This window comes from Myodes glareolus, chromosome 21, assembly GCF_982192425.1.
Source record: "Myodes glareolus chromosome 21, mMyoGla1.1, whole genome shotgun sequence".
Classification (NCBI taxonomy): Eukaryota; Metazoa; Chordata; class Mammalia; order Rodentia; family Cricetidae; genus Myodes; species Myodes glareolus.
The window spans coordinates 21148861-21167322 of record NC_142046.1 but is presented as its reverse complement, the minus strand read 5'-3'; the positions used below and the strand labels follow the sequence as shown (position 1 = coordinate 21167322).

At 40.2% G+C, this 18462-nt stretch overlaps 1 protein-coding gene across 5 annotated transcripts in view; it reads right to left on the bottom strand.

Annotated features, from left to right (window-relative positions):
- Ehmt1 (euchromatic histone lysine methyltransferase 1) overlaps positions 1-18462 on the bottom strand; it is a 146470-nt gene that overhangs the window by 79322 nt on the left and 48686 nt on the right. For all 5 annotated transcript variants that reach the window (XM_085681218.2, XM_085681217.2, XM_085681223.2 and 2 more), the window contains exons 3-4: positions 11800-12356; positions 5411-5582 (exon numbers count right to left, since the gene is read on the bottom strand). In XM_085681218.2, coding sequence (XP_085537344.2) covers positions 5411-5582; positions 11800-12356 — 729 coding nt within the window. The remainder of the gene's footprint in view (positions 1-5410; positions 5583-11799; positions 12357-18462) is intronic.

Sequence of the window (18462 nt, the reverse complement as noted above, 5' to 3'; positions counted from 1 at the left end):
AACACTGATTAAACATTCCTTCATTTCTTACAGACAGCAGAGTAACTCTAAACAACTATGAAAATTGTCGCATTTAATTCATTAAAACAAGTAACACTAAGATAAAGAGCCAAAAAGTAGTGTGAAGTAGAAAGATATAAATCAAGCTGCTTACTAACAACCATGCTCCAATTAAAAGACTGAGAGCTCCTTACACGCAACTAACACAAGCCATCAAATGGAAAGGGTAAGATGAACCTTGGGCATCCAGTGTCCATGACTGCCAAACCTAGGGTGATTCAAGCAGTGAAATAATGGTGATAATAACAGAATAAATTCTAAAGATTCATAAGAAGTTTGCAAATTGCTATGGCTTGATTCTTTCTGGTTTGTTTTTGAGACAAGGTCTCAGGTTGGTCTTGAACTTGCAATCTTGTTGTCTCAGCTTCCTGAGTGCTGAGATTAAAGGCCTTGCCCTACCAAATACCTAGCTTCCAGTTTCCATCTTGAAGATCTCCGAAAGTCATTTATTAAAGGCTTAGTCCCTAGTATGGCATTATTAATTAAGGTCTTCAAATAATGGAAGGCATGACTTCCAATGAGACAGTGAATCCTAGAACCCTTTCTCTTTCTTTTGCAGTTCCCACCCACAAGGTAATCATTTTGTTTTGTCACACCCTCCAACCACGTATCACTACAGATTCAAATTCAGCTAACTGCTATAACAACAGGGATCACTGAGTATCGACTGATACTCTTAAAACTGTGAGACAAAATAAGCTTTCTTTTTATCAGCTCGTTATCTCGGTTGTTTGTTACAAGGAAAGAAAGATGACTTATATGTAAACAAATACTTAAAAATAGATTGAGGCTCAGGAATGAGCTTAGTCAATAAAAATGCTTTACAGACAACCCTAAACATCTGAGTTTAGATCCACAGCACCCATGTAAAAAGATGAACACAGCAATATGTGTCTGTCTAGTACTGGGAAGACGAAAACAGATCCTCATGTCTTACTAGATGGTCAGCCTAACCAAATCAGTAAGCTCCAAGTTGAGGGAGAGACTTTAGATCAAAAATAAGGCAGACAGGGGACCACAGAAACCATGAGTTTGAAATCCGATGGCAGTAACGAGCTGGCACCACCATTCACATGTTGCTAGACACATTTGGGGGGAGAGGGAGCGCAAGACAAATAATTTCAAGCAAAAGCGAACTCCAAAAGATTGTAATTATTATTCTTTACTGTAAGGGAAAAACTCATGGAACAGGAACTGGAGGTTCAACCTCAAGGTGTGGAGCACGGGAACAACAGAGACAGAGGGCTGGGCAGACTAGCGGTTTAAAAAAAATGGGTGGTCCAGGCTTGCCTCGAACTCCAGATCCACCTGTTTCTGCCTCCTTCAGCCTGTGCCACCACAATGGGCTAGCCTCGAACTCGTGACCCTCCTGCCTTTGCCTCCCAAGAAATGGGATTAAAGGCTTAGACCACCACGATCTGCCTGTCCTGGAACTCACTTTGTAAACCAGGCTGACCTCGAACACACAGATCTGCCTTTCTCTGTTGCAGGTGGATCTGGAGTTCGAGGCCAGCTCGGGCCACACGTTTTTTTTAAACCACAAGCCCAGCCAGCTCTTTCTCTCTCTCTCTCTGTTGTTCCCAAGTGCCCCACCTTGAGGTTGGACCTCCCATTCCTGTTCCTTGAGTTTTTCCCTAACAATAAAGAATGATAATTAAAACCTTTTGGAATTATCTAGAGATTATCTGACTCCCATTTCCTGCCCCTTTTATGCATCCAGCTACATGCGCAGGCCCTGCCCCTTGCTGGCCATAGCAGCAGCAGAACTTCCACACATACCCCCATAAACAGGGATGTGCATAGAATGGGCATGGGCATAGAATAGCTGCTTACGCCCCTCTTTTGAGGAGAGGCAGTCCCAGCAGCCTGAACTGATCAAATTAGCTATCACTGGACGCACATCCCGGGCTGTAAATTGGCACGCCCTAACAGTTAAACCATCAATGATCTATCAGAGTGCACGAAGGGACCTGCCGTGCAGAACCACAGCCACAGAATCTCAATGACTCAGAGCAACAGTAGGATATCCAAGAGAAGTTTCATTGAGCAATCAGTATTAATGGACCAGAAGCCAGGAGGCTTGAACCAGACTGACAACTCATACGAATGAATATGTGCAGGCTGGGTTGACTGGACAAAAGGTAATACTGCATGACACACTGCAGCTCCCAATGGCACTAAGATAAATAAAGAGGTGTTGGAGAGGAGCTGGAGAAATGGCTCAGAGGCTAAGAGCATTGCCTGCTCTTCCAAAGGTACTGAGTTCAATTTTCAGCAACCACATGGTGGCTCACAACCATCTGTAATAGAGTCTGGTGCTCTCTTCTGGGCTGCAGGCATACAGATAGAATATTGTATACATAATAAAAAAATAAATATATAAAAAAAGAAAAGCTTTCAGATGTAACTGAGAGATAAAGAACTAAAAAGTTTTTTTAAAAAAAGGTGTTGGAGAGGCAGGGAAGATGGAGTAGCAAAGTGGATTTTTTGAGTTATTTTGTTTTTACTTGAATTTTTTTTTGGAGAAGGGAGAATGCTACAGGGGTGAGAGGCAATTAGGGAGGGACTGGGAAATGAGCAGAATTGGTGTACATGATGTGTGACTCCCATAGAATAAAAAAAATTATCTTGAAAACAATAAGGTAAAGGAATAGGGAGATGGCTCAGTGTTTAAAAAGGACTTGTTACTCCTACAGAGTATCCATTTTGGTTCCCAGCAACAAGAAGTCAGCTAACAATCATCTGAAACTCAAGTTCCTTGAGATCCAATGCCCTCTTCTGTCCTCCTTGAGCACTATATGCATATAGGCAAGCTACACATATAGGCAAAACACTCATACACATACAAATAGAATAATTACATAAAACAATTTTAAAGAAGCAGGCAGATCTCTGTGAGTTCAAAACCAGCCTGGTCTACAAGAGCTAGATAGGCTCTAAAGCTACAGAGAAACCCTGTCTCAAAAAACCAAAATAAATAAATAAAAAATAAAAGGTAGAGGACAATTAAAAAAGAAACTCAATGGCAACCTCTACCTTCCACAAATGAACACACACACAAACGGACACTACATATACACATATAAAAGGATAGTACCTACTCCATCAAAAAAAGTAACTAATAGACTAAAGGGAGAAACTAAAACAGAAAACTTCCAAATGGCGCAAACCTGAAGTACAGCCTCTGAGGACGATCTAGAGAAAGTGACTTTTTGTTTGGCCCAAACACAGCGAAAGGTCACCAAATCAGGCCTACAGCTTGACCTATGACTCAAACAAGATCTGGAGAAACACTGGGCAAAGTTATTAGGCAGTATCTATGAAACATCTAGATTGTGCTCTCCCACCCCAGGAAAGATAAAGAAGGCTGAGGATGTTATAGATTAAAACAAAAAAGCAAGACAAAGCAACCAAATGATTGTGGGATCCAGGGCTAGGATTTGTTTGATTTGTATTAATAAAAAAACTGGCAAAAGTTGGGCAATGCACTAAGAATAGATAATAATATCACAGTAAAATTAATTTACTGATTGTTTGCTATACAGTACTTACTCAAAAAGATGTTCTTACTTTTATAGACGGTATTTCATTATTTCCAGGAGAAACAAATAAGTATTCTAAGGTCTAAATCTGTAACTAGCAGTTTAAGGAAGTGTTTCAGAAGTTAAAAAATAAATAAATAAATATAAATATATACATACACATACACACATGGAAGGGCTAGCCTAACTACACCTTTGGATACAAAGAATAAAAAAATACACTGAACTCTTTTGTAAAATGCCTACAACTTTGCTGAAAATTTGAAATTGCTTTAAAGTAAAGAGTAGTTGTTGTTCATGGAGGTACAGATTGCTATCTCAACACTCAGGAAGCTGAGGTCATAGGAGAAAGACTTCGGGGTCAGCCTGAGTATATAGTGGGGAGAAAAGAGGAAAAGGACAGAAAGGGGGTTGAATGGAGAAGGTAGAAAAGATAAAAGGAGAGTAGAAGAGAAGGAAAAAAAGAAAATACTTTAAAAGTGAAAAAAGAGGGCTAGAAAAGATGACTCAGGAGGCCAGGCGATGGTGGTCCACACCTTTGATCCTAGCATCCGGAGACAAGAGGCAGCCACTGTGGTCTACAAGGCGAGTTCCAGGACAGTCAGGGCTACATAGAGAAATCTTGTCTTTAAAAAAAAAAAAAAAGACTCAGGGGTTTCTTTGTACTTGTTGCTCTTAGAAGATCCAAGTTCATTCCCGAGCACTTACACAGCTGCTAAAATCACCTGTAACTCAAGTTTCAAGGGCTCCAACACACTCTTCTGACTGCCATGGGCATCAGGCATACAAGTGGTGATGTACAGACATAAACGCAAGCAAAACTTATATACACAGGAAAAAAAACATGTGTGTGTGTATTATTTGGGGTTTTTTTAAGTCCACGAAGAAAGAAAAAAAGACCAGTGGCAAGGTGAGAATTTCTAAAATAAACCTTCTATGTCAACAACACTCAACACAACAAACCCTTTCTAAGTTAAAATTCACTACTGGTTCAAGATAGAAAGGATGGCTCATTTCCTAGAAGAGCACTATGTGCACATATGCTCTGCAGACTTAAAAAAAAAGAAAAAAGGCTGTGCTGAGTCTGAATCATGCAGAGACATAAACGGAACCTATGAGATCTCCTGTGTGGTCTCCTGTGCTAACCCACCTCCAATAATTTACTCTCAATACAGGGGTGGAAAGACAGCTTAGCAGTTAATCACATGTATAGTTCTTACAGAGGATATGAGTTTGATTCCCAGCATCCAGGTCAGGTAACTGCCTCTAATTCTGTTCCAGAGGATCCAATCCCTCTTCTGGTCTCCGTGGCCTCCCTTGTTCAATTGCACATACCCACACACAAACACACACATAATTTTAAAAAATGAATAAAGTCAAGTGTGGTGGAACATGCCATTAGTCAAGCTGGTCTACATAACTAGTTGTAGGACAGCCAGGGCTACAAAGAAAAACACTGTCTAAGAAAAAAATTAATAATAAAATAAAAATAAAGAGAACCTGACCCCCAATAATCGAATACTAGTTCACTCCTTTCACCAACAAGGAGCACAGTAAGCCCAGAAGAGCGAGGAGAGAATTTCACAGTTAAGTAGCTGGTTACAAAGATAAAGCTCTGTATCTTGGTCTAATACACCTTAGTGTATCCATCAGCAACTCACAAAATTCATAGTCTTCAATTCACATCTCAGAAGATTTCAGTAAGAAACACAAGGTTCACTTTGAGATTGAAAGCAAGTCAGGATAGCAAAAGAGAAGTCATAAAGATTGATGACAGAGAGCTCTTAGCCATGAGAGACTGTATTTACCTGTCTGGGATTTTGTGGTGGCCATGTAGCACTGGTTCTGAGGTAGCGACTGGTGGAGGGCTGGGAAGGTTGGTAAAAGCTGCTGTCGTCCACATTCAGAAATATTTCTGTTGATATCCTCTTTTGGTTCCTTATGGTCTCGAACTTCTCTGTGGTCTTTGCTGGCTGCATGCTTCAAAACAAAGACAAGTGATTACAATAACTTCAGTAGCAGATGGTGACTGAAATAAAATGCATTCAAAACTCAATTCTTTTTCTCATTAATTCTCATTTACTAAAAGACAGGCCATGGTGGAGGAAGGTAGAAAGTCCAAAATCCACATAGTACAACTGTTAGCAAAGAAGGACCTAGCTCTAGAACACATGAGCGGAACACTCAGTCCTACTATCCTCTGCAGGATGAAGAATCCGTTATGAGAGACAGCTTTTTTTTTTGGCTTTTCAAGACAGGGTTTCTCTGTAGCTTTGGAGCCTGTCCTGGAACTGGCTCTTTGTAGACCAGGCTTGCTTCAAACTCACAGAGAACCTCTGTCTCCCGAGGGCTGGGACTTAAGGTGTGCACCACCACCACCTGGCTGATTTTATAGTTTAAATATGTCTATAATAAACAGGTCATTTAATAATTCCCCTTTGCCATACAATGATTCTATCCCAGATACCAGCTGAGGAGAGAAGGAGTAGGTGGAGAACCACAACGTTTTCCTAAGGCATGAGTGATCTAAGATAATACAGTCTTTACTGCTAAGAAACAGTGACATGGAAGCACTTAGATAATAAGCTTACCAAAATCTGCCAGTCAGTGGTGGTGCACACCTTTAATCCCAACACTCAGGAGGCAGAGGCAGGCAAATCTCCCTGCATTCAAGACAGCCTGGTCTACACAATGAATTCCAGGATGTCCTGAGCTACACACAGAGGCCCTATCTCAAACAACAATAACAACAAAACAAAGAAGCCTGACAAACTTCAAGGTTAGCTTGGGCTAGGCAGTGTAGCTACAGCTGTAAAGGTAGGGGAGGGAGTCATGTTAGTACATTGTTGCTATACCTGCAGGGGAGACAGAAACTGGGTTACAGAAAAGCAAGGCTAGATCCCTCCTAGGCTGCCTTGTTTCTTAAAAGTGGTCTTAAAGGGGCAGGCCCATGATCCAACAATCTCCTGAAAGGGTTTTCAGTCTAGTTTCTTGCAATATCAGTAACAAACTCCCAATACTTAACACCCCTGCCTTTACTCCAAACTGCTTGGACACTAGAAAACCTCTGCTCTGTCTATGACCACACACTCACCAATGCTTTGGAGATAGTTTCATCTTTTAGTTTAAGCCACATACAATTCAGCTTGAACTTAATTTTATTGTGTAACAAGTAACAACCTAAAAATGAAAGACAGCCGGGCGGTGGTGGCACACGCCTTTAATCCCAGCACTCAGGAGGCAGAGGCAGGTGGATCTCTGTGAGTTCAAGGCCAGCCTGGTCTACAAGAGCTAGTTCCAGGACAGGCACTAAAAACTACAGAGAAACCCTGTCTTAAAAATAAATAAATAAGAAAGAAAGAAAGAGAGAGAGAGAAAGAGAGAGACAGACAGACAGATAGACAGACAGACAGACATTCCAAGACAAGGCTTTCTCCAGCATATATGGTTTCTGAGAACACAGGCTATTCACATATAAAAAAATTGAAGTAGGCCAGGTGTGGTAGCACAGAAATTAAATCCTAGTACTCTGCAAGGCAGAAAGAGGTGCATCTCTGTGAGTTTGAGTCCAGTCTGATCTACACAGTAAGTTCCAGGTCAGAGCTATGTAGAGACCCTGTCTCAAAAATATATATATAAAAAAGAAAGAAGAGGAAGAGGAAAAGGTGAAAGAGGTGGCCTCTTCCTCATACCATATACAAGAGAATACACACACACCCTGGTGTCCCTTGTATATGATATGAGGAAAGAAGTCTCCTCCTTCTCTCTCTCTCTCTCACTCTCTCTCTCTCTCTCTCTCTCTCTCTCTCTCTCTCTCTCTCTCTCTCTCTCACACACACACACACACACACACACACACATATTCTCCTCTACCTTTCAACATTAAATGCTCAGGATTCTACCAAGACAGAACCTGGGCAGGAACATGAGTTCTCAGTATGACAACTGATTGCAGTCAGAACTCAACATCAAATCCTATCAGTACCAAGAACCAATCCTCTATATAACAGAATGACAGAAGCATCTCCCCCTACACACCTAAATCGAATTAGCTAGAACATGTAGGAGTGGGTTGCAGAAACAGATCCAGACAAAAAGCAGACAACAAACACTCCTAAAGCATGTAGAATTCTGACAGGAAAGACACTGGAAAACTTTAAAAATCTAGGTCAAGGAAAGAGTTCTCACAAATGCCACAAATGCCAACAAGAACACAGTCCCAAACATAAAACTGATGAACTGAATTCAATCAAATGAGACATCAAACTTACGGTTCATCAAAATAAAAAAATAAAAAAAATCAGGCTGAGTATAGTGGCGAGCAACAGTAAGACTAGTAGTCAGAAGTCAAGGATTAAAGCTGCTGCACACTTTGGTAATTACACTCTTGAATACTTAACCCAGAAACAGAAAAAATTATATACTAATGAACATAAGCAGTCATCACAACTATAACTGAAAAGCCTAAGACTGAACAGACTAACTCAGGAGACAGAAGCAGAAGGTTCACTGCTTTGAGGGAAGCCAGGTCTACCAAGCAAGTTAAAGACAAACCCTGGACACGTAAGAAGGCCCAGGGAAAGCGAGACAGGAGACCGAGGACATGAACAGACAAGGATGTGCCTTGCTGTTGTGGGAAAAATATTAGAGCATGCCTCCTAACTGACAAAGGGCTTCTATTCAGAAATCCTAGAGCTGAGGATTTATCTCAGTGGTAGAGGGCTTGACCATTGGATTAAAAATCAGCACTAAGTGTGTAAAAGGAAGAAAGGGAAGCAAAAGCTAACAAAATACTTTATTATAAAAGGGCAAAACATGTGAAAGGCATTTGTCCATCAACAACAGAGTTGTAAATCATCACTGAGAAGAGCCTCATCACATGGTGAAGAAGTTCAAGTAAAATTATGACAAGCACATTAGACCACCAAAACACAACAGCAGCAATACAAATGCTGGTAAGGACACCAGAAACCAGGTACCTTCAACAATGAAGATGGCTCAGGAAACCATGAACTTGTCACCAAGCCTGATGACTTGAATTAAATCCCCAGGACCCACATTTGGAAGGATAGAGACAAGTCCTGCAAGTTGACATCTGACTTAGATCACATGTATGCTATGGTATGTGTGCACTGTGTACACAGATACTTGCACTCACTCATGTACAATAAATGAATTATTAACTAAATAAAATATATTTTTAAAACTTTTTAAATGTTACTAATAAGAAGATTGGAAACCTTCTCAATACTATTTTTGGGGGGCTGGAGAAATGGTTTAGAGGTTAAGAGGACCTATGTTCAACTCCCAGCAACCACATGGGGGTTCACAGCCATCTGTAATGAGATATGGTGCCGTCTTCTGGCATGTAGACACACATGCAGGTAGAACACTATACATAATAAATAAATAAATTTTTTTAAAAAAAATACTATTTTTGAAGCTTCTTGATAATCATAAACTTTTAATTTCTTGGTCTATTTTTCTGTTAGCATATTTTAATCCCTAATTATTTTTTAAGTCTCAGGGCTTTTCCTTTTAATATTAGCATACTTTAACTACATACAATAATAGGATTCATTATGATATTTTCATACATGTACAGAATGTATGCTGAGCACATTCATCGTTCATTACCCTCTCTTTTTGGGGTGCTTTTTGATTGTGGTTTTTTGTGGCAAGGTCTATGATTCACTAGCTGTCCTCCAATTCACATCCACCCACTAAGGCATCATTAGCGCTAGGATTAAATGTATACACCACGCCCAGCTACCCTATTTTCTTTGTAAAGATTTATAATTAATTATATGTAGGTGTGTTAGTCTGCATGTGAATATGTGGAAATCAATGCAAGTACCTGAAGCATCAGAGGTATCAGAGTCCATGGAGTTAAAGTAACAAATGGCTGGGAGCCCCTGATAAAGAGATGCTAGGGCCCTCTGGAAGAGCAGCTGTAGAAGGGAAAGGACCTTGTGCTCACAAATGCACTAGGAAAACCAGGAATGTCTCCTCAAAAAAAAAAAAAAAAAAAAAAAAAAAAGTATATAACTTGTTTTCTACCCAGAAGGCTGGAAATAGATGTGGTTAATCACTTATTGAGTTCAATGCTATCTGTAAAGCCAAGCTACCCCTGGCTACCCAGATTCTTAAGTTTATCTTAGACTCCTCCTCCCTAGTCCTTTATCTGGATCACTGTTTCTCATTCAGTAGGAACCATCTATATAAGAGTTGTCACAAGTACTTTACAAATGGAGCAGAGATGGTTAACAGCCAGGTGACCTCCGTGCTATCTGTATGGTCAGACAATAAAGACTCTTATGTTTATTAAGCTAGCCAAACAGGGAATTGGGGGTCCCCAGGTCAAATGACCAGTCCATGTTCCAATAAGTTAACCCACATAAATGCTTGGCTAGAGGACAAAACATCTGATAGCTATAGGACTGCAAAGTTGGCTGATGACAAGCAGCTCCACCTTATACCTAATGCAGCGACTACAGATCCACACATGGCACTTGGGCAATCAGAACCAGCACCACAAAGATTGTAGTAGCTCTCTATACCTACCTACCCATCCATCCATCCATCCATCCATCCATCCATCCCTATCGTGTGTGTGTGTGTGTGTGTGTGTGTGTGTGTGTGTGTGTGTTGTCTGTCTGTCTACTGTTGTGGGATATTTACACACTGTATTAAGATATATTGCCATTGTCAGGCAGTGTTGGTGCACGCCTTTAATCCCAGCTCTCAAGAGGCAGAGACAGGTGGATCTCTATGAGTTCGTGGCCAACCTGGTCTACAAGAGCTAGTTCCAGGACAGGCTCCAAAGCTAGAGAAATCCTGTCTCAAAAAAAAAAAAAAAAAAAAAAAAAATTGCCATGATTGGTTTAATAAGGAGCTAAATAGCCAACAGCTAGCAAAGATATAAATAAAACTTCTGGACAGAGAGAGGAAGTATTGTATTGGATAAGATGAAATATGATTTAGGCATAGTGGCACACATGCACAATTCCACAATATGGATGGTAGGAACAGGAATATCAGGAATATAAGTCTAAGTCCTGCCTAGGCTAAATGAGACCTTAGCTCAAACCAAATCATGAATACATAATATTTTAATAAAATTTAAAAAACATCTATTTTTCCAGTATGTGGTAGGCAGAGGGAGGTGTATCTCTGTAAGTTTTGGGACCAGCATGGTCTACAAGAGATCAAGTTCCAGGACAGCCAGGGATACACAGAAAAACCAACCTTATCTCAAAGAAAACAACAACAAAAAGAAAAAGAAACAAACAGATATTAAAATTTTAAAACATCAACATAAAGACCAGAATAAAAAGGGTTAAAGCAAAGAGCAGGAAATAGGTACCAGGCAAGGTATACCTATAGGACACAAAATTCACAGTACTGTGCTCACAGACAAGGGATTCTATGAAAGGGAAATCAATAACCACACATTATTACATGTTTCTGAAGCTGACATGGCAAACCCACAGACTGACAGTCTTGGGGGAAGGTTCAAGAATGAAATCCTAAAGGCTACAGAGAAAACAGGAGTCAGCACACGAAAGGCACTAGAAATCACAAGGGAGTATGATTGTGAATGTGGAATCCAAAGCTAAATCCACATCAAGTAACAGAACTGCAGACATTTTGGAATCATGCATCAAATACATGCAATGAAAAACATACTGAGACCAAGTTCAGCTGGCTGAGCATTATAGGGAAGTACTGATTTCTTTCAATGCTAAAGTATAGAACTCATCTTGCTCTCAGTAATCCTGCAGGTCACTTTCAGAATCTTCCAGAAATGGCAGAAGCAAAATAAGTTTAGTGACAGGCAACGATGACACATGCCTTTAATCCCATAATCACAGCACTCGGAAAGGCAGAGGAAGCAGGGTCTCTGTGAGGTTGAGGCTAGCCTAGTCTACAGAGTGAGTTCTGGAGCAGCAAGGAAGAGAAAAGGGGGGGCGGGTTCTCCTCAAAAAGCCTGACCCATCTTCAGAGCAAAAAGAAGCCTTCAGGAAAAACATTAAAAGCAGGGCTGATGTGGTATCATCTGAGTTGGTTGCACATATATCTAGAGTGACTACTGATGACCACTGCCACTAATTGGTTTTTCCCTTTTTTACATGAAAATCTATTTGTTTTCATTAATGCAAAGGAGGATAAGACAGAAAAGAAGACATAAAATTACCAGGCCCAGGATGGACTTCGGCATGGTCTTGCGTGCCCTGTGAACCCTGACATCAGTGCCCGAGGCTGTAGGCTTCCTGTCCTCTGTGTCTGCACTCCCTTCCCCAGGCACAGCAGGTGCTGTGGTTGGTGTCTGAGGAAGTGCACTTGGAGTCCTGCATTTACTGGCCCCTCCAGGAAGAGTTTTTGCCGCATGACCAGGAAGCGAGGAGGCTAGAGTGTTGGGAGTCCTCACGGGCTGCCCCTGCAGGGCTGGTTTATGTAAGAAATATCCATTGCTGCCAATGACAGAAGTCTGCATGAAGTCGTCAGCTGTGACATGGTTTTGCTTTCCCACTTCTAAGTCTCTTTCTGAAAGTCCATTTTCGGCCACCCGAGATGCTCTGTTGGTACCTTCCTGCGGGCTAGCTCTTGTGTTCTCCTGAGTATGTTTGGGTGCATTCGGATGGCTGGTGTCACTGCTCTTTTCACAAGAACCATTGGTTTCTCCATCTGTAACCATGGGAGTCTCTCCTGTCTGTTTCTCCGTGGAACCTTCATCAGCAGCCATAGGTGTATCTGTAAACAAAGAAAGAAATGTCACAGTAGCCAGCACCCATCCATCAATCCATAACAATCACCATCAATTACAATTTACTTGGATAAACATATTTGTCTACAAATATGCGACGAATTGTACCTAAGTAGGAAACTCTTGCCTAACATGTGCAAGGCCCTGGTTTCAAGACTCCACACACACACAAAAAAAAACCAAGAATCCATACCTGCCTATAAAAATTATTTATTTATGCCCATCAAAATCCCACAAAGACCTCAAAAGACTGGTACTCAACTTCATATGGAAAACCAAAAAACCCAGGATAGCCAAAACAATTCTATACAATAAAAGAACTTCTGGAGGCATCACAATCCCTGACTTCAAACTCTACTACAGAGCCACAATACTGAAAACAGCCTGGTATTGGCATAAGAACAGACAGAAGGACCAATGGAACTGAATAGAAGACCCGGATATCAATCCACACATCTTTGAACACCTGATATTTGATAAAGAAGCAAAAAATATCAAATGGAAAAAGGAAAGCATAGTTAACAAGTGGTACTGACATAACTGGATATTAAAATGTAGAAGAATGAAAATAGACCCATATCTATCACCATGCACAAATCTCAAGTCCAAATGAATCAAAGACCTCAACATAAAGCCAGACACACTGAACATTATAGAAGAGAAAGTGGGAAGTACACCTGAACGCATTGGCACAGGGAACCACTACCTAAATATAACCCCTGAGCACAGACACTGAGAGAAATAATTAATAAATAGAACCTTCTGAAACTGAGAAGCTTCTGTAAAGCAAAGGACACAGTCAATAATACAAAATGACAGCCTACAGAATGGGAAAAGACCTTCACTAACCCCATATCAGACAGGTCTAATCTCCAAAATATACAAAGAACTCAAGAAATGACACCAAAAGATCACATAATCCAATAAAAAAAATGGAGTACAGACCTAAACAGAGAACTCTCAACAGAGGAATCTAAAATGGCTGAAAGACACTTAAGGAAATGTTCAACATACTTATTCATCAGAGAAATGCAAATCAAAACAACTCTGAGATTTCATCTTATACCTGTAAGAATGGCCAAGACCAAAAACACTGATGACAACTTATGCTGGAGAGGTTATGGGGAAAAGGGAACACTTCTGCATTGCTGGTGGGAATGCAAGCTGGTACAACCCCTTTGGATGTCAGTGTGGAGATTTCTCAGAAAATTAGGAAACAACCTTCCTCAAGACCCAGTAATACTACTTTTGGATATATAACCAAAGGACGCTCAATCATGCCACAAGGACATGTGCTCAACTATGTTCATAGCAGCTTTGTTTGTCACAGCCAGAACCTGGAAACAACCTAAATGCTCCTCAACCGAAGAATAGGTAAGGAAAATGTGGTACATTTAACACAATGGAGTACTACACAGCAGAAAAAAATAGCGACAGCTTGAATTTTGCAGGAAAATAGATGGAGCTGAAAACATATTTTGAGTGAGGTAACCCAGACACAGGTAGACAATTATCACCTGTACTAACTCATAGAAGGTTTTGAAACATAAAGCAAAGAAAGCCATCCTACAAACCACAATCCCAGAGAACTTAGACAACAATAAGGACACTAAGAGAGATTTACATAGATCTAATCTACATGGGAAATAGAAAGTAGAAAAAGACAAGATCTCCTGAGTAAATTGGGAGCATGGGAACCTTGGGGGTAGGGTTAAAGGGGGGAGGGGAGAGGCAGGGAAGGGAGCAGAGAAAAATGTAGAGCTCAATAAATACCAATAAAAATAAAAGAAGCAGAAGATCAAAAAGAAAAGAAAAGAGAAAAGAAAAACCAAAGTGAAAAAAGGAAAAACCAAATAAAAAAATGTTCAACCTCTATAGGAGAGGTTGGTTTCCTATAGAAACCAATACTTAACCTTGAATAAATGAAATACTAATCTATTTCTTAAAATATTAACTTTTGGTAAAGTTTGAGGATTCAGCCTATTTTTAAAAAGCTTGTTGGAGATTTAAAGGAAGAAGGAAGTTCTGGGATTAAGAGCACTTAATCCAGTTTGTGGCAGACATGTCATCACCCTCATCTACAACCTATAAAGTCTTCTTGCTTTAGTTCAAAGGTGTGACTTCTCTGGCCTCAGTCTCTGGGACTGGCAAAATCACCCAGGAGTTGCTTTGTTCAAATAAACCTGTTGTTATACTTTTCCAATTCAGCTTGATATGGTCTTCTGAGTTGGCAAAGAAACTTACTGGGGGTGGGGGACAGAAGACCTAATAGGATTCTCTTTCCTCTTCTGGCCTCTGAATTCACCTGTACTTATGTTCACATGTTCATACTTAGATACACATTCATAACTGAAAAACAGTTTTTAAGGAGTTGCTTCAGAAGCAGTATCACAGAAGCCCAAAGAAAAGCTAGAGGGAAGAGGATCACATTAAGTATATTTTTGGTCTACATGTCTTCTCTAAGAAGTCCAGACTCGGGCTGGAGAGATGGCTCAGCAGTTAAGAGCATTGCCTGCTCTTCCAGAGGTCCTGAGTTCAATTCCCAGCAACCACATGGTGGCTCACAACCATCTGAAATGAGATCTGATGCCCTCTTCTGGCCTGCAGGCAGACACACAGACAGAATATGGTATAAATAATTAATTAATTAATTAATAAATAAATGTTAAAAAAAAAAAAAGAAGTCCAGACTCCTCGGCTATTCTATCATGACCAGGAAAGTAAGAATTTAAGAGTCTCCTACAAGAAGACCTACCAAAGGGCTGAAGCAGCCCTGGAGGTAGGAGACCACTCTAGTGGATGCAAAGCTCAACACCCTGCCCTCAGCTCTCCTTTTCTCTGTGCTTATCACCTAACACACAGGACTTACCACTTGTCATATTAGTTAGCTGCCTGCCCTTCCCAAGAATACACATTCTAAAACAGCAGAGACTGCCTTTCCTATTCCTCTCAGCACGTAAAGAAGGCCGGGGAGAAACCTATGCAATACGTACTTTTTGAATGAACAACCAGCCATTAGTAACTTTTTAAATCTATGCAAAAACTTTCCTTAATTTGGAGGTTATACAGCAAATTCTGGAGCCAATGTATACTTTGTCTAACACATTTTTTAATTCCAAGTCAACATAAATAGCACATTTATCCATTAATGCTTCTAAAGTTTGGCACATAACGAAACAGTTGAGTAACAGCAGCATCAGATAAGAGAAAGAAAAGCAAAGGCAGTACTGAAGAGACAGGATGCTGTCACCTTATCTGATCAAGACAAAAGCAAAGTCAGACCACTATTTTCAGAATTAAGTGACATGTTTGAACTGTAGCTCAGTGGCACAGTGCTTGTCCAGAATTGGCTGAACAATTGCCTGGGTTGATACCAAGAATTACCAAAACAAACAAAGAAAGAAAAACCCCACAAAAAGTCTATCATTTCTCTATACCTACATTAACTTAAAAATATAGGAAGAAAGCCAGGCATGGTAGTGTACATATTTAATCCCAGCACTCAGGAAGCTAAGGCCAGTCTGGTCTACATGAACAGTCCCAGGACAGCCAGACAGTGGTGGCACATGCCTTTAATCCCCTGGCACTTGGAAGGCAGAAATGAGCATATCTCTGTGAATTCAAGGCCAGCCTGGTGTACAAATGGGGTTCAAGGACAGTCAGAGCTGTAACACAGAGAAACCCTGTCTTGAAATAAAGCATAATAGAGATATCTTGTCTCAAAAGGACATATATTCATATGTGTCTCTGTGTGTGTGTGTGTGTGTGTGTGTGTGTGTGTGTAAAAACGAGATATTTACAAAAGGAAGAAAACTACAAAGTATATATTTTTTTATTTTATTTTAGGTTTTTTGAGACAGGGTTTCTCTGTAGCTTTGGAACTTGTCCTGGAACTAATTTTTTTCTTTTTTTTTTTTTTTAAGTCAAATTACTTAATGCCTACGTACAGAGAAAAACATTAAGAGAGAATGTTCTGGAACCAGGTAACAAAATGACAAAGCTGCAAAATCCCCTCAAATTTAGAAATTCAGTGATATTTTAATCAGAATTCCAATTAATATATTAAAGAAACCTGTGACTTAAGCTAAAATATAACAAAAAGAGTAAACTTTCAAAAATGAATAGCAAAGGCAAGGAAAACAAGCTTCCTACAGAGAAGAATCACATGACCCAGTCTAAGTGCACAGCATGGACAGTAGAGGCAGATCAATGAGGACAAAGGTACATTGTCCACAGGCCTGTTTGGGTGCAGCCTAAGGGTACACTGCAGTCCAACTTGCAAGCCTTAGCCAGCCTGTCACGTGTAGAAATTCTGCATGATTTGTACTCAAAGTCCATAGCTATCTCAAACATAACAAAAAAGAAAAGAGTGGGGAAAAGAGAAGAAAGGGGAAAGCAATATGAAAAAGTGATGTATCACATACAAAGAAAAATACAAACACGAATACATATTACAGATAGGTAAGGCAGTGAAACACCCTCAAACTGTTCAGGGAAAAATTACTAAATTAGGATTTTTATGCATGACATTCTTCAAATATGTCAGTCAGATGACAAGGGCTGAGAAGATTAATCATTGTGCTGGAGAATTTTAAATACCACCTTGATACAATCTAAAATCAGAGGGGAAGAGACTCTTATGAGTTTTGATTATAAGCCTAGCCTTTATCAGCTAAGCCACCTCTCCAGCCCAGGAAGACAGTCTTAAATAAAGAAGCATCTAGATCAGGGTGGTCTATAGACGTGTCTGTGTAGGACTGTCTTAATTTTTAACTGATATTAGGAAAACCCAGCCAAACCTAGGTAGCATCATTTCATGGGCTATGTTAGAAAAAGTCAGTTGAGAGCAAACAATCAGGCAGAATATATGTGTTCATTTCTCTCTGTTCTTAGTTGTAAAAGTGATGACAGCTTGAGTTCCTGCCCTGACTTCTGCAAAATGATAATCAATAACCTGGAATTGAAACCCTTTCCTTCCTTGTTTTTTGTTAGAATGTTTTATTAAGCAACAGAAATACCAGGACAGTCCACTCACAGAAAAGCACCATAAATAAGGCTGACACTACAAAGTAAATGAGGCTAAAACTTACTACTGTGTAAACAAGTTCAATGGCGATGCATGAAAAAAGCCTATCATGCAAACCAAAAACAGAAAAAAACTTATGTGTGTGTAAGAGATGGGGAAGGTGTTGGATCCCTTGGAGCTACAGTTGAAGATAGTTGTCAGCCACCTAACATGGGTGCTAGGAACCAAACTCCAGTTCTCTGGAAAAGCAACAAGTGCTCTAAACCACTGGGCCATCATCTCCCAAGCCCCATACCTAGATTTCTTGCAGAATAGCCTGCCTTCTGAAGTCACCCTCTCAACATTCCACACTAAACGCCCTGAAACCTCTATTATGTCTTCCAAGTTTCTACTTCACTTTCATCAGAATGTCATATAAATGGGAGACACATAGCCGAGCAGTGGTGGCGCACGCCTTTAATCCCAGCACAGGAGGCAGAAGCATTTGGACCTCTTGAGTTCAAGGCTAGCCTAGTCTACAGAGTGAGCTCCAGGACAGCCAGGGTTATACAGAGAAAACCTGTCTCAAAAAAAAAAAAACAAGAAAAAACAAACAAACAAACAAACAAACAAAAACCAAGAGTCCTTGAGGGCTGGAGAGATGGCTCAGAGGTGGCTCACAACTATTATAATAAGATCTGGTGCCCTCTTCTGGTGGGCAGGGATACATGCAGGCAGAACATTGTGTACATGATTAATAAATAAATCTTTTAAAAGGCCCTTGAGACCTGGGCTTTTGTTCTGTTTTGGTTTTTTCATTTCAAAAATATGCTTACACTATATCCATGCTGTTACATGGACCACACTATTAACCTACATGTGTATGACAGCTTGTTTACCCACATGTTATCATACAGGGCCTGGGTGGATGGTCCAGTGTCATAAATAAAGACGCTAATAATTGTTGGTGTGATTACTCACTTTTTATTTCCCAGCTATATTTTTAAAACAGGATACACAAGATATTTGATTTCCATACTTTGTTAATATTTTTTCTTCTCTGGCAGATCTTTTGCGTGTGTGTGTGT